The sequence below is a fragment of the Entamoeba invadens genome (genome assembly GCF_000330505.1).
Source record: "Entamoeba invadens IP1 unplaced genomic scaffold scaff_1105074726033, whole genome shotgun sequence".
In the NCBI taxonomy this organism is placed as follows: Eukaryota; Evosea; order Mastigamoebida; family Endamoebidae; genus Entamoeba; species Entamoeba invadens.
The window spans coordinates 76,929-88,881 of NW_004440383.1; the positions used below are offsets into that span (position 1 = coordinate 76,929).

The following is an 11,953-nucleotide window of genomic DNA, read 5'->3' on the forward strand; positions in this document are numbered from 1 at the left end:
AAATGGAAAATGTGTTAAATGTAACAATTGTGTTGTATGTTCAACAGAGAAATGTTTCATTTGCGAAGATGGAAATACTCCTACCCAAAAGGGTAATTGTTCTCCATGTTCTTCTGTTTTTAATGGGTGTTCACTTTGTTCAAAATACGAACAGAAGTGTTTTAGATGTTCCATAAATTACACCAAAATTAAGAGTGGAGATGGGTGTGCGTTGTGTTCCATTGAGTATCCCAATTGTCATACGTGTTCTCGTTCATCAAGTGGATGCAATTTATGTGAAGAAGGTTATACATATGTTGATGGAGCTTGTGTTGTGACTTCAGTTGCTATTACATTTTGCCTCGTTGGAGATCGGTCGGTTAAAAGGTGTTTGAAGTGTGTTGAAGGATACGTTCCATCACCGGATAGTTTATCTTGTAATGTATGTCAGAGTAGTATTTCTGATTGTTACACTTGTTCACAAACAAATCATTTATGTGCTGTCTGTCAAGTGGGGTTTGGCCTAACAACAAATGGAATGTGTGAAAGTTGCTCACCAACAAACAAAAATTGTGTTACTCCTGTTGATGGGAAATGCAATAACGGTCTTTCGTTATACAACAACTACTGTTATTCATGTTTCAACAACTTCACTGATTGTGTGGAATGTGATAATGTAAAGTGGGGATGTCATAGATGCGCGGTTGGTAAGACTCTTTCAGAAAGTCGTTGCAAAGAATGTGATCTGCCCAACTGTAGAACGTGTTCAACATCTCAATATAAATGTGATATATGTGAAGAGAGTTATTATGTAGAAAATGGTGAATGCACCAAACTTTGTGTAGATGACGACAAATGCATTCAATGCCGTGGACAAAAATGTTCAAAATGTCAGATTGGATATACTCTTGATGAGAGTTCAAAATGTGTACAATGCACTCCAACAACATGCACATCCTTTTCAGGAGAATGTGATGTTGGGTATTTCCCATTTGATAATTATTGTTGGAGCACAAAAGAATACTTTGATGGTTGTTTGGATGCAAGTCGATACTCAACTAAGTGTTTATCATGTAAAGATGGGTATGGTCTTTCTAATGACAATAGTTGTAAAATATGCGAAGAAGGTTGTTCGTCGTGTGCTTTTGACAACTCGCTTTGTGTTCAATGTAAAGAAGGATTTGTTTATTCAAATGGAAAGTGTTACAAACAACGTTTTGAGACATGTGGCACAATGAATCAAATAACAGGATGCGAGACGTGTCCGAATTCCAATTACACGATAAATGGAGAGTGTGAAACGTGTTCTTTCAAAGATTGTTTAACTTGTTCTCCATACGGTTGTCTTTATTGCCAAAGGGATTTGTTGTACGACCCCACTCTTTCGAAATGTGTTGAACAAACACTTCCAAGATGTGATTTGGTGGAACGTTCGCAATGTTTCCATTGTGATGATGGGTATTATGTTAATTCCAGTTTGATGTGCGACGAATGTCCAGCAAATTGTGAGACTTGTATCTATGTTGATGAACAAGTTAAGTGTACAAGTTGCATAAAAATAACACATTATTTGAAAGATGATATTTGTGTTGAAAAGGGGAATGAATGTGTTAAATCAACTTTGTCTGGATGTTTACAATGTGCAACGGGATATTCTATTAATAACAGTACATGCTTACAATGTTCAGAAAATTGTCAGACTTGTTTAAGTACAGGTTGTGAAACCTGTCTTCCAAATTACTTGTTGGTAAATAATCAGTGTGTCAAAGGTGATTGTCAAGATTCTACGAACAATATTTGCTCCTTTTGTAATAATGGGTATTACAAAACTGGAAAAGAACCTATTTGTAATAAATGTTTGGATAATTGTGAACTTTGTAATACTGGTGAAACGTGTTCCAAGTGCAGTGTAGGTTATATTCTTGTCAATAACAAACAATGTCTTAAAAAATCGCCATCAGTCCGTTTGAAGGCTGAAACAACATCGTTGAACAACAAATGTAACGTAGAAAATGAATATGGCTGTTTACGTTGCTCGGAGGGGTATTATGCTACAAATAGCGGTTGTAAACCCTGCCAACAGAATTGTTCTGTTTGTTACAATGGTGTGGAGTGTATGTCATGTCAGATGGGTTTTGTTTTGTCCAATGGAAATTGTGGATTACTCAAAGACTTGGAAGGTTGTTCTGTCCCATTTACTGATGGTACTGGCTGTGGTTTGTGTAAGTCCGGCTATGTTTTTAAAGACAAGAATTGTTTGAAATGCCACGAGTCTTGTCAAACATGTTCCAAAGATGAAAATGGGTGTTTATCCTGTTCTGATAATTACTTCATGAATGAATCCCATTGTTTACCCACAACAAGTATACCAAATTGTATTCTTTTTGGTACACATGGTTGTTCAATTTGTAATAATGGGTATTATGTTGACCTCAATGGGATGTGTTCTAAATGTAGAGATAACTGTACATTATGTGAAGCACTTAAAAAGTGTACGAATTGTGTTAATGGATTTGTTTTGTCGCATGACCTTTGTATATCTATGACTTCTTTCCACAAGTGTATCAAAGCGGAAAATGGTGTATGTGTAGAGTGTGCGAATGGGTGGTTTATTCAGAGCGGTATGTGCCAAGAATTAAAGAAAGTATGGATTTATGTCGTTGTATCAATTGCTGTTTTGGTCTTCCTTCTAGTTGTATTGTTCCTCCTCAGTGTTATAGCCCTTATATTGTTCAAGAAAAAGAAGGATATGAACAAAACTGTCTTTTTCATGAAACGTGCCAATATGGTGTTTTTTGATTTAAATTCTGTTATTAAAGTAAACACAAAGGAAATCACATTCGACAAGGGTTGTATCCCAGTCACAACCAGTTCGCGAGATCTTGTGTGTGTTGGCAACGGTGGTAAACGAGCAATCAAGCTCCAAATGAGTGTGGTTGAAAACGAGAGATTTTGTTTAACAATAAATCCATCGGTTGTAGTGTTAAAACAAGGCGAGGCATGTGAATTTGAAATTTTGATAAAGCCGAATTGCACATGTAAAATTAACTCTGAGTTGAAGTTAGTCTATGTTGACTTGAAGACGCAAAAAGAGGCAAATGCTCAGATCCACTTGAAGTGTGTCACTGAGTTATCAACTCATATCGATCCAGAAGAGCTCAAAACAGAAATCAAATTGGGTGAGGGTTCATTTGGTATTGTGTATCTGGGTAAATTCAGAGAACAGAAAGTTGCAATAAAGAAGATGAAGTCGATGAATCAGTACCACCATGATATTGAGGAGTTCGAAAAAGAAATAGAGATGCTTGAAAAATTCAAAAGTGATTATATTGTTCACTTCTATGGTGCAGTATTTATTCCAACAAAGATGTGTTTAGTTTCTGAATTTGCAGAACATGGTTCGTTGCGGGATTTGATGAACCGACAAAAAGAAGAAGAAATACCACATTTACTCAAGTTAAAATTCTTATTGGATGCTTCGAAAGGTATCTTTTATTTGCACGAAAACAACATCTTACACAGAGACATTAAGCCAGACAACATTTTAGTGATATCTAAATCCCTTGGTGAACGTATTAACACAAAACTGACTGACTTTGGAAGCTCAAGAAACATCAACTTGCTTCTGACCAACATGACCTTTACCAAAGGAATTGGCACACCAAAATTCATGGCTCCTGAAGTGTTGAATGGTGAAAATTATCGTCAACCTGCAGACGTCTTTTCCTTTGCAGTGACGATGTACGAGTGTTTCACTTGGACGGAGAGTTACACAAAAGACAAATTCAAGTTTTGTTGGAATGTTGTGGATTTCGTGACTAAAGGGAGTCGTCTCGAGCAGACCACCTTGATATCAGACGAAGAATATGCTTTAATCGACAAAAGTTGGAAGCCTAATCCTCACGACCGTCTTCCCATTGTGTCCATAACAAACACGTTACAATCTTTATATACATCTTACATTCACTACAATTAAACCCCAAAAACGCCGACTCAAAAACATTTACTATAATTAATAGTTTCTTATCATTAATTTAATTAGAAATCGACAACAGCTAAAAAGAAGCTAACAACACCCTCCGCTCGGAGTTCCGGTTTTGGAAAGCTTAACACTCGCACTCCCCACTTCAGGCAATTTCAACGAGTCGTATATCGTCTGGAACATCTTTTTGACATTCGTCCCGTCAAGCGCAGACACCTCCATAAAATTACAATTCTTGTCACTTGCAAATTTCTCGCCGTCGTGTGTGGTCACTGTTTTTGTCGGCTTGTCAACTTTGTTTCCAACAACCATGATAAATACGTCCGGCTCGACACTCCGCACTCGGTCGATCCAATACCCCAAATGTTGGAAAGATTCGCGGCTCATCACATCATACACCACGACAGCACCAGCAGCTTTTCGAAAATACAAGTCGATCATACTCCGAAATTTCTCTTGTCCTGCAGTGTCCTGTTGATTACTTTCCAATTGAAACCATCGTTATAAATACTATAAATACATTAAAACCGATACAAAAAGACTTTTCTTGTTCTTCCTATCAAAATAAGATTCACACAATTCCAAGACGACGTGCCTTTTCGATTCAATTCAATCGAAGCAAAACCATTTCAAATGAAATTAATTATATCTAATACTATATAATATTATAGAATGTAGATTATATTGTTATAGATATGTTACATATCCCATTTTTAAATGTTTCTATGAAATCCATATTTGAACAATGAAGACAAACCCATATCGTCACTTTTTGACTTTGTCCATTGATCACAGCCATCGTCGATATAAAGTTGACACCTACCGTCTCACGCTCACTTGGATCGAATGCGTCTGTCACATACCGGTTGACCAAACATGTCTTCCCAACACATGAATCCCCAATTAAACAGATCTTTGTGTGAGTAATAACAACAAAGATAATGCACTGTATAAATAAAAAAGTAGTCAAACCTTTATCGCGTCATCGTCGCCGGTGGAGTTCATTTATTGTTTTCAGTTGTTTTTGTTTTGAACTTTCTGTGGGTGTCTTATTTCCAAACTTCGATTGCTCAAGTGTTTGAATTCTTTTTTCAATTTGTATTAAACACATTTTGTTGATTTAATCGGGATATTAGTGTGTAACAAATTACTATAAAATTGTAATAAAATATTAAATATTAAATAAAAAATGATTATCAAAAATTGTAGTAAATGTATAATTGTTTTATTAAAATATATAGTTTAAAGATTTATAGTAAACATAAAAACACTTTAATTAATGAGATCGGTGATGGCATCAAAAATACTGTCCTTTCGTTCTTGAATATTTGCCGTATGTCTAGCGGTGAGGAGATAATCAGACAAGTCGAAAAACACCGACAATAATTTCCTATCATTGACTTGGACAAAAAAGCTTCGAGTCATTTCCTGAAACACTTCGATTTCGCTTGTTGTCGAGTTCTCGACATGATCGACATACGAGTAACAGAACTGTGCAACTACATTAAGAAATTCTCTCAGTTTGCACCCGTCGATATGCGACTCTTTATATACCCTCAAAAACGTTTGTGACATCTCCGTTAAAAAACTTGATATGACGCTATGTATAGAAGCGTTGTTCATCATAAAGACATACGAGAAGAGTAAACCTATTCGATTAAAAAGTCTCTCCTTTGTTAAGTTGTTTTTGGAGTTGATAAATTTAATTGTTTCCCAAACTACATGTTCGATAATGGACAAGTCTCTATGTGGGACTTCTTCAACATGTTCCTCCACAATTGGGGTATTCAATACCTCTTCGTTTTGCATACCAATTTCAATATTTCCGTTCTCAGAAGAGTCATGAGTATATCTTGGTTGAAGAACAATAGTGAGAAGGTTCGTAGCAGGCTCGAGGTAATAGACAATTTCAAAATTGGATGTTTCTCCTTGTAAAAACCCGAGAAGAAATCGTTGAAGCATTTCAGTGATCGAATCGTTCTCACTGATTTCCGCTTGTCGTTTTTTCGAAAGTTTAGTCTTGAAATAAAGAAGTGTTTTATTGGGGAGTTCTTGGTAGTCGACCTCAGTTTTGATGACCTTTGTTTTATTCAATAATACAACGTGTTGGTGTTTTTCTGTTGCAAACTTCTCTTTGAGGTAATGTTTCGCCTCTTTTAAAGTCTTACATGCAATTTTGTCGACGACGGCAGTCTCTTTCAATTGAACCGAGCGGACGTATAAGACGGATTCCTCCATTGTGGTTTTCAACAGTTCTTTTTCTTTTCCAAAACAATTAAAAACGACTTTGACTTCAATATTTCATTACCAGAACATTCTCTGGTCTATTCTTATTTTTTGACGTTTCAGCTTGTTATTTCTAAATTCTAAGTCTTAGTTTTTATTATATAATTATTACAATTTTATAATTAATGTGTGTAGTGAGTAAGATTGAGTTTAAAATGCCTTACTTCTTTAGCCCAATCAAACAGATATGACTTTCTATATGTGTATAGTATTATTTAATATATCAACTCTATTAATAATCTATTAATAATTAATTGGAAATATTAATAACTATAACAAACTTCAAAAGTAATCATTGAAAACTTCTTGAAATACAATAATTAAATGAAACTATATTATTCTATATATGATAGTTAAAGATGGAAGAATAAAGTCCTCGATTCTTTCATATTTAAATAGATGGAAGGTGTAACTGGTTCTTAATATTAATACATTAATATTCTATAACTAAGAATTTAGTACCTCTCATAATTCCTATTCCAAGCCTTCAAAAATTGGTTCACTCCATTTTCACTCTCAAAGAGAATGGTAAAGATATTGTCAACCATCCCAAACGCTCGAGCCCCTTTTGGTTCGTTTAAGAGTTTGAGTAAATCAGCCATCTCCGACACTTCTTTCACCGTTATTCTTAGATGCAATGTGGTATTCTCCTTCTTCCCCTTTTCAATTTTCTCGGAGTTTAAAGAATTGTCTCTTGACCCCTTGTGCACATAACTCACCTCTCGATACCCTTCATAGTCTCTTGAATATCTGTCATCTCGCGAATCTTTTTCTCGTCGCATCTTCGAGGCTTTTGGCAATTTCGCAAGAGAAAATGAATTTCTCTCGTCTTCCCCCCACCGCCGACTTTCATTTCTCTCTCGCGACCTTGACCTGCTCCTCTGACTAGTATCTCGTTTGAGTATTTGTTTTTCGGTGTTTCTTGTTTGAGTAACGACTGGAGGAACTACTGTTAAAAACGACGGAAATTCCTCGCCATTTAAATCAATTTGTGGAGTTATTGGTATTTTCTCGATATCTGCAATATCTTCTTGTGAGAAGATAAATTTGAAGTAAGGGGTATCCACGTGCACTTTAACCTTATTATCGCACAACACATAAATATTGTTTAGAACAGTATTTTGTTTCTCAGTGAAGTAAGTGGTACACTCTTCTGTTCGACATCTTTGGAGTATGGCAATGAACATTTCTATATATCAGTGAATAGAAGTTAATACTCTTACTATTAACAAACTCAGTTGGTCACTATTAGCAAGGTTCAAGATTGCCATTTTAAAGATATCAATAAAGTTGTGAGGAGGTGGACTACCCAATTCCGGAGTTCTTGAATTGAACGCGTACATACAGTCTTGAATACTTTCTTGATGGTTTCGAGAGTCGAGAATGTAATCCAAGACGTGAAGGGCATACATAATGAGTACTAATTTCTTACTTTCAAACCACTGTTTCAATGCAAATAGACTAAACCCTCTCAAATACTCCACACTATATACCGCAAGTGGATTTCTTGAGCCAGTTATCTACTGGTGATCATTTGGACTTGATTTGTTTTATTGGGGTTGAATTGGTACAACAAACTTGAACAGATAGTCTGTACTGTAATGCCTGTGTTGTCACAGCACCTTTCTGTGTGAACCAAATTGCGTCGCCAATGTAAGTCACAAGGAAATTGAATATCATCTCAACGGATTTATTCATTGGATTGTGTGGCTCTGGGTATCTGAAGTGCGACAAACAGGCGTCAACTACTTGTTTGAGGACCTCTTCATTTTTCATGTTAAACCCCATCACCACTGAAAGAAGCACATGCATTTTCTTTATGTCATTTGTTGTCGATGCGTTTGAATATGGCACAAACGGAAATATTCATTGAGAAAGAGTTCTGGTGATACCGCGTTAAAAACTCGTTGAGTTGCGACATGACAAAATTGGTGCTTTGCTCCATCTTTGAGGAAGACATGGGGTTTGAAGTTAACAAGTATGAAAGTGTATTATTTAATTATAATATATTATACTATATACTATAAAACAAGAAAGAACATCCAATTGTGGAACATTGAACGTATTAATTCTGTTACAACTGTTGTGACACAGTGAAACACTATTCACTACTATTTAAGTGAAATAAAAGAGACATCCAAGTGGAAAATAGTTCAGAAAATAGCGAAGTTTAAGCACAATAAATATAACTATCATTTATGGTTTAAAGTATTATTTAAATTAATTAAAATAATCTATTTTGTATTTCTATTTATCTTTATAAATGCGAAGTTATAACTTCCATGTTTCTCTCTATCAACAAAGACTTGCGAACAAACAAATTAAAATTGAGTTCTTAGAAAACGGGGAGATTACCAGAACTCATTGTCTTGTACTTTAAAACGGGATTTACTTCACATTTTTGACCTTACTAAAAATAGAAAAATAGGGAGAGAATAATAGAGAGAACCCGAACAATAGCTTGAAACTTCCGTGTTAAAGAATCAAAAACAAGAACCCACCGAAATTGTTGTGAAGTAGCAAGTTCAATCAAAGAATGTTAAAAACAAAAGAGCTTAGGAACTTGAACTCCTTTTGTAATATATCTGTGATGCTGGCATTCTTTTTGGTATTGCTGTCACATTGTTCAGCACAAGTTTGTGTTATTATGTTTTTTGTAAATTCTATTTTGAAGAGACTGATTAGAAGATGTTTAGTTTGGGGGGATTTGGAGGATTAGGTGGATTAGAAGTAATAAGTCCATTAGATGCATGCAGAGGGTCCACATGCAGACGACAAGTGAAAAGTATAATGGACAAAGCAGAAGCTCTTGAGAACTCTTTGAAGAAAATAGATGAAACAGAGCGTGCATTGATCAAAGAAAATGAAGGTGATTTAGAGGACATGACAATGTTTGCAAGTCATGACGAGACACAAGCTCTTCGAGCCAAGATACGTTCCCAGAATGAGAATCTACGTAAGGTTAGACAAACTCGTAGGACTCTAATGAGGACTTTATACAAATTAGTCTCGAAACTGTCTCTCAAACAACAAGGACGACTAATTCGTTACATGAACCTTGAACACAGAATCAAAGTGAATTATGCAGACTTTAGTAAATATGAGAAATTACCGAGAAAGTTTAAGACATGTAATGCAAAAGAAGGAATAGATCCGATCGTCGGACCTGTTCATAAGAAGAAGTTATTAAAAAGAATCAAAAGTGGGCTGAAAAAAGGTTTCAAATTGAAACATGTGATCAAACTTGGCAAAAAAATACACAAGAAACTCACCAAAGACTAAATTGGAATTATTTTACTATACCTTTTTAATTCTTTTACTATTACATTTACTATCCATTATGAAATTTTTATTTTAAGACTCACTTTGGTAATTATAAGTCTTAAAATAACTTTATATTTTGTAGTTTAAGTATGGTTTTGTTACTATTAAAATATAGTAAAAATGAAGTAAAAAAATGGTTATTTGCTTGTTCCGAGTCTCAACATCAGCCGCATATTCCTTGAGGTCAAATCTGTTGTTTGTACTACAAAGAAACAAACTGAATCTTTGCTTGGATGATGATCAAATCCTTTTTAGTGTCTTTCACAATTGCGATGGATTGGTCGATAATTTCGTTGAAGTGTTTTGTTTTTGAATTCACAACTTGTTGGATGTTAGCGACGTGGTGGAGTTGATCGTTGATGATGTCTTTTCTATGTATTAATATTGAATAGTAACATTATAATAAAAAATAGGTTAACGAGTCGAACAAACATTTCTTGCTGTTGCTTTGCTATTTCGTCACATTTGTTTGATTGATCGGTTACACTGATAATGTCGGTTAGAGTTATATCTTTTTTGATTGGATCTGCTTCGGGGGTTTCGACTGGGTTCTTAGCATTCTCAGGCGGAACTTGTATAACAACATTCCCAACTGTTTCACTCATCGATTATTAAGTTCTTTAATAATTCTTATTCTATAGTTTCAATAGTAAAAGTAATAAATTAGATAAATTAATTCATTTGTTGATGTTAATAGAACATTATATTAATATAACTTAGAATTATAAAATAATAAAATTAATTAATAAAGTATAGTAATAATTAAACATTATACAAAGTCGATGTTTTTATTCACAGACCCACCACTGTTTCTCAACGCCTCTTGAATTATCTGAGTCGCAAGGGTGGTAACGTTAGGACACTTTTTGTTCTTTTCGAGAACGTTCATGAGATAGTCAACGATCTTGGCCTCTTCAAATGCACGCCAACTTGTTGTATCACTCACTAACTTGATCAAGATGTTCAACCCGACGTTCTGGACACTCTCGTCTTGGATATACAGTTCCATCACATACTTTACAACATTAAGCCACTTGTTCTTGACGAACTCGTTGTTGGTTCCCATAGTCCCGCAGTACAGTGACATTGCTCGAAGTGCGGAAATTTCAATCAGTTTCATAGTGACTTGCTTCTTCATGATTTCCATTGTCACTTCAATTGCCTTTGCCTTCTCGAGAGCAGGAACGTTTTCTTCTCGTTGCAACAACGATGTGATTATCTCGAGGTACGTCAACACGATGTCCTCCCGGTCGTTTTTGATTGTCAACCCAACCAACTCACTCAAACACCCACTTTCTATGAACCCATTCTGCCCACTCTCATCAGAACACACACGCCACGCTACTACAAACAATGGGAGAATATACTCTTTGTTTCGTCCACCAGCTACATAAAGGCGTTGTAACTCTTTGAACCACTTCCCACCTTCACGAAGCGCATTCTCAGCACAAAACCCAGCAATAACACCCATGTTCTCTGGTGAGCATGCAACATCAGTCAATCCATTGTCAAGAAGCATACTCGAAAACACGTTCTGTGTATTTTGTGGCACAATCAAATTGTCACGGATCTGATACGCAACTTCTTTTTTCTCACGAAGTAAGGTGTTGACCACCCACGTCTCAGCAACACCATCTAGACGCTCCGATGGGTGGTCAAACATCCACTTTGCCGTCTGCTCAGCAACATCAAGCGATGGCAATTTGAGTGCCATTGCCGCATATATCATTTCGTTGATGTCATATATTGTTGCATTTGTGATGAGAAGTGGTCGGCGTGTCAGGAGTGGCGTGACTATCTTCAACAACGACGACTTTGTTGCACACACATAAACAGTCTCACCAGCTTTTGTTGTTGCAAGTACTCCATGCGCAGACAATTCAACTGGAACGTGGAGTGTCCCATCAATACACAATATTGTCATCAATGCATCCGTCTTGATTTGAAAGTCTTGCACTGGTGTTGTTGCCAAATGGGTGGTTTTATTGTACAGATCAGAAAGCGTCTGCGACCACTCGGTCGGTGTCTCAGTCCTGCCTTTCGACGATCGGGTTTGTATTATTGTTTGTTCCATTTCTAATGATAGTTAAAATTAAATAAGTTATTTAGGTTTGAATTAAAAGTTTGCTAAAATAATTATTTTTTTTATCGATTTCTTTTCAATGTCAAAAATAACCATTCGTTATTTTTTACATTAGAAAAGATTTTAAAAATTAATACTTTGAAACTTGGTCTATATAGTAATTTATAGTTTAAAAAAATTATAAATTTTAGTTAATTCTAAACTATAATTTATAATTATAAAGTTATAATTATATTATAAATTATTTATTGATATTTTATTTGGTAAACCAATTCAAATAAACAATTTAAATTACAGTC

The 11,953-nt window shown here is 35.3% G+C and overlaps 7 protein-coding genes across 7 annotated transcripts; 2 read left to right on the forward strand and 5 right to left on the reverse strand.

Moving 5' to 3' along the window:
* Positions 1-517: 517 nt before the first annotated feature.
* Positions 518-3,955, forward strand: EIN_403330 (protein serine/threonine kinase, putative; the record flags this gene model as incomplete). The annotated part of the gene is made up of 1 exon (XM_004256732.1): positions 518-3,955. One exon carries the CDS (start codon positions 518-520, stop codon positions 3,953-3,955), a length of 3,438 nt encoding a protein of 1,145 aa, XP_004256780.1.
* A 90-nt stretch (positions 3,956-4,045) lies between these two features.
* Positions 4,046-4,966, reverse strand: EIN_403340 (hypothetical protein; the record flags this gene model as incomplete). The annotated part of the gene is made up of 3 exons (XM_004256733.1): positions 4,046-4,432; positions 4,719-4,874; positions 4,934-4,966. The coding sequence occupies 3 exons, from the start codon at positions 4,964-4,966 to the stop codon at positions 4,046-4,048; spliced, it is 576 nt and encodes a 191-aa protein (XP_004256781.1).
* A 267-nt stretch (positions 4,967-5,233) lies between these two features.
* On the reverse strand, positions 5,234-6,199 carry EIN_403350 (hypothetical protein; the record flags this gene model as incomplete). The annotated part of the gene is made up of 1 exon (XM_004256734.1): positions 5,234-6,199. One exon carries the CDS (start codon positions 6,197-6,199, stop codon positions 5,234-5,236), a length of 966 nt encoding a protein of 321 aa, XP_004256782.1.
* A 503-nt stretch (positions 6,200-6,702) lies between these two features.
* EIN_403360 (hypothetical protein) lies at positions 6,703-8,059 on the reverse strand (the record flags this gene model as incomplete). Its single annotated transcript, XM_004256735.1, has 3 exons — positions 6,703-7,436; positions 7,482-7,767; positions 7,826-8,059. 3 exons carry the CDS (start codon positions 8,057-8,059, stop codon positions 6,703-6,705), a joined length of 1,254 nt encoding a protein of 417 aa, XP_004256783.1.
* Positions 8,060-8,935: 876 nt separating this feature from the next.
* EIN_403370 (hypothetical protein) lies at positions 8,936-9,529 on the forward strand (the record flags this gene model as incomplete). The annotated part of the gene is made up of 1 exon (XM_004256736.1): positions 8,936-9,529. The coding sequence occupies one exon, from the start codon at positions 8,936-8,938 to the stop codon at positions 9,527-9,529; it is 594 nt and encodes a 197-aa protein (XP_004256784.1).
* A 179-nt stretch (positions 9,530-9,708) lies between these two features.
* On the reverse strand, positions 9,709-10,176 carry EIN_403380 (hypothetical protein; the record flags this gene model as incomplete). The annotated part of the gene is made up of 3 exons (XM_004256737.1): positions 9,709-9,748; positions 9,790-9,942; positions 10,004-10,176. The coding sequence occupies 3 exons, from the start codon at positions 10,174-10,176 to the stop codon at positions 9,709-9,711; spliced, it is 366 nt and encodes a 121-aa protein (XP_004256785.1).
* A 164-nt stretch (positions 10,177-10,340) lies between these two features.
* EIN_403390 (hypothetical protein) lies at positions 10,341-11,645 on the reverse strand (the record flags this gene model as incomplete). Its single annotated transcript, XM_004256738.1, has 1 exon — positions 10,341-11,645. One exon carries the CDS (start codon positions 11,643-11,645, stop codon positions 10,341-10,343), a length of 1,305 nt encoding a protein of 434 aa, XP_004256786.1.
* Between the last annotated feature and the right edge of the window lie 308 nt (positions 11,646-11,953).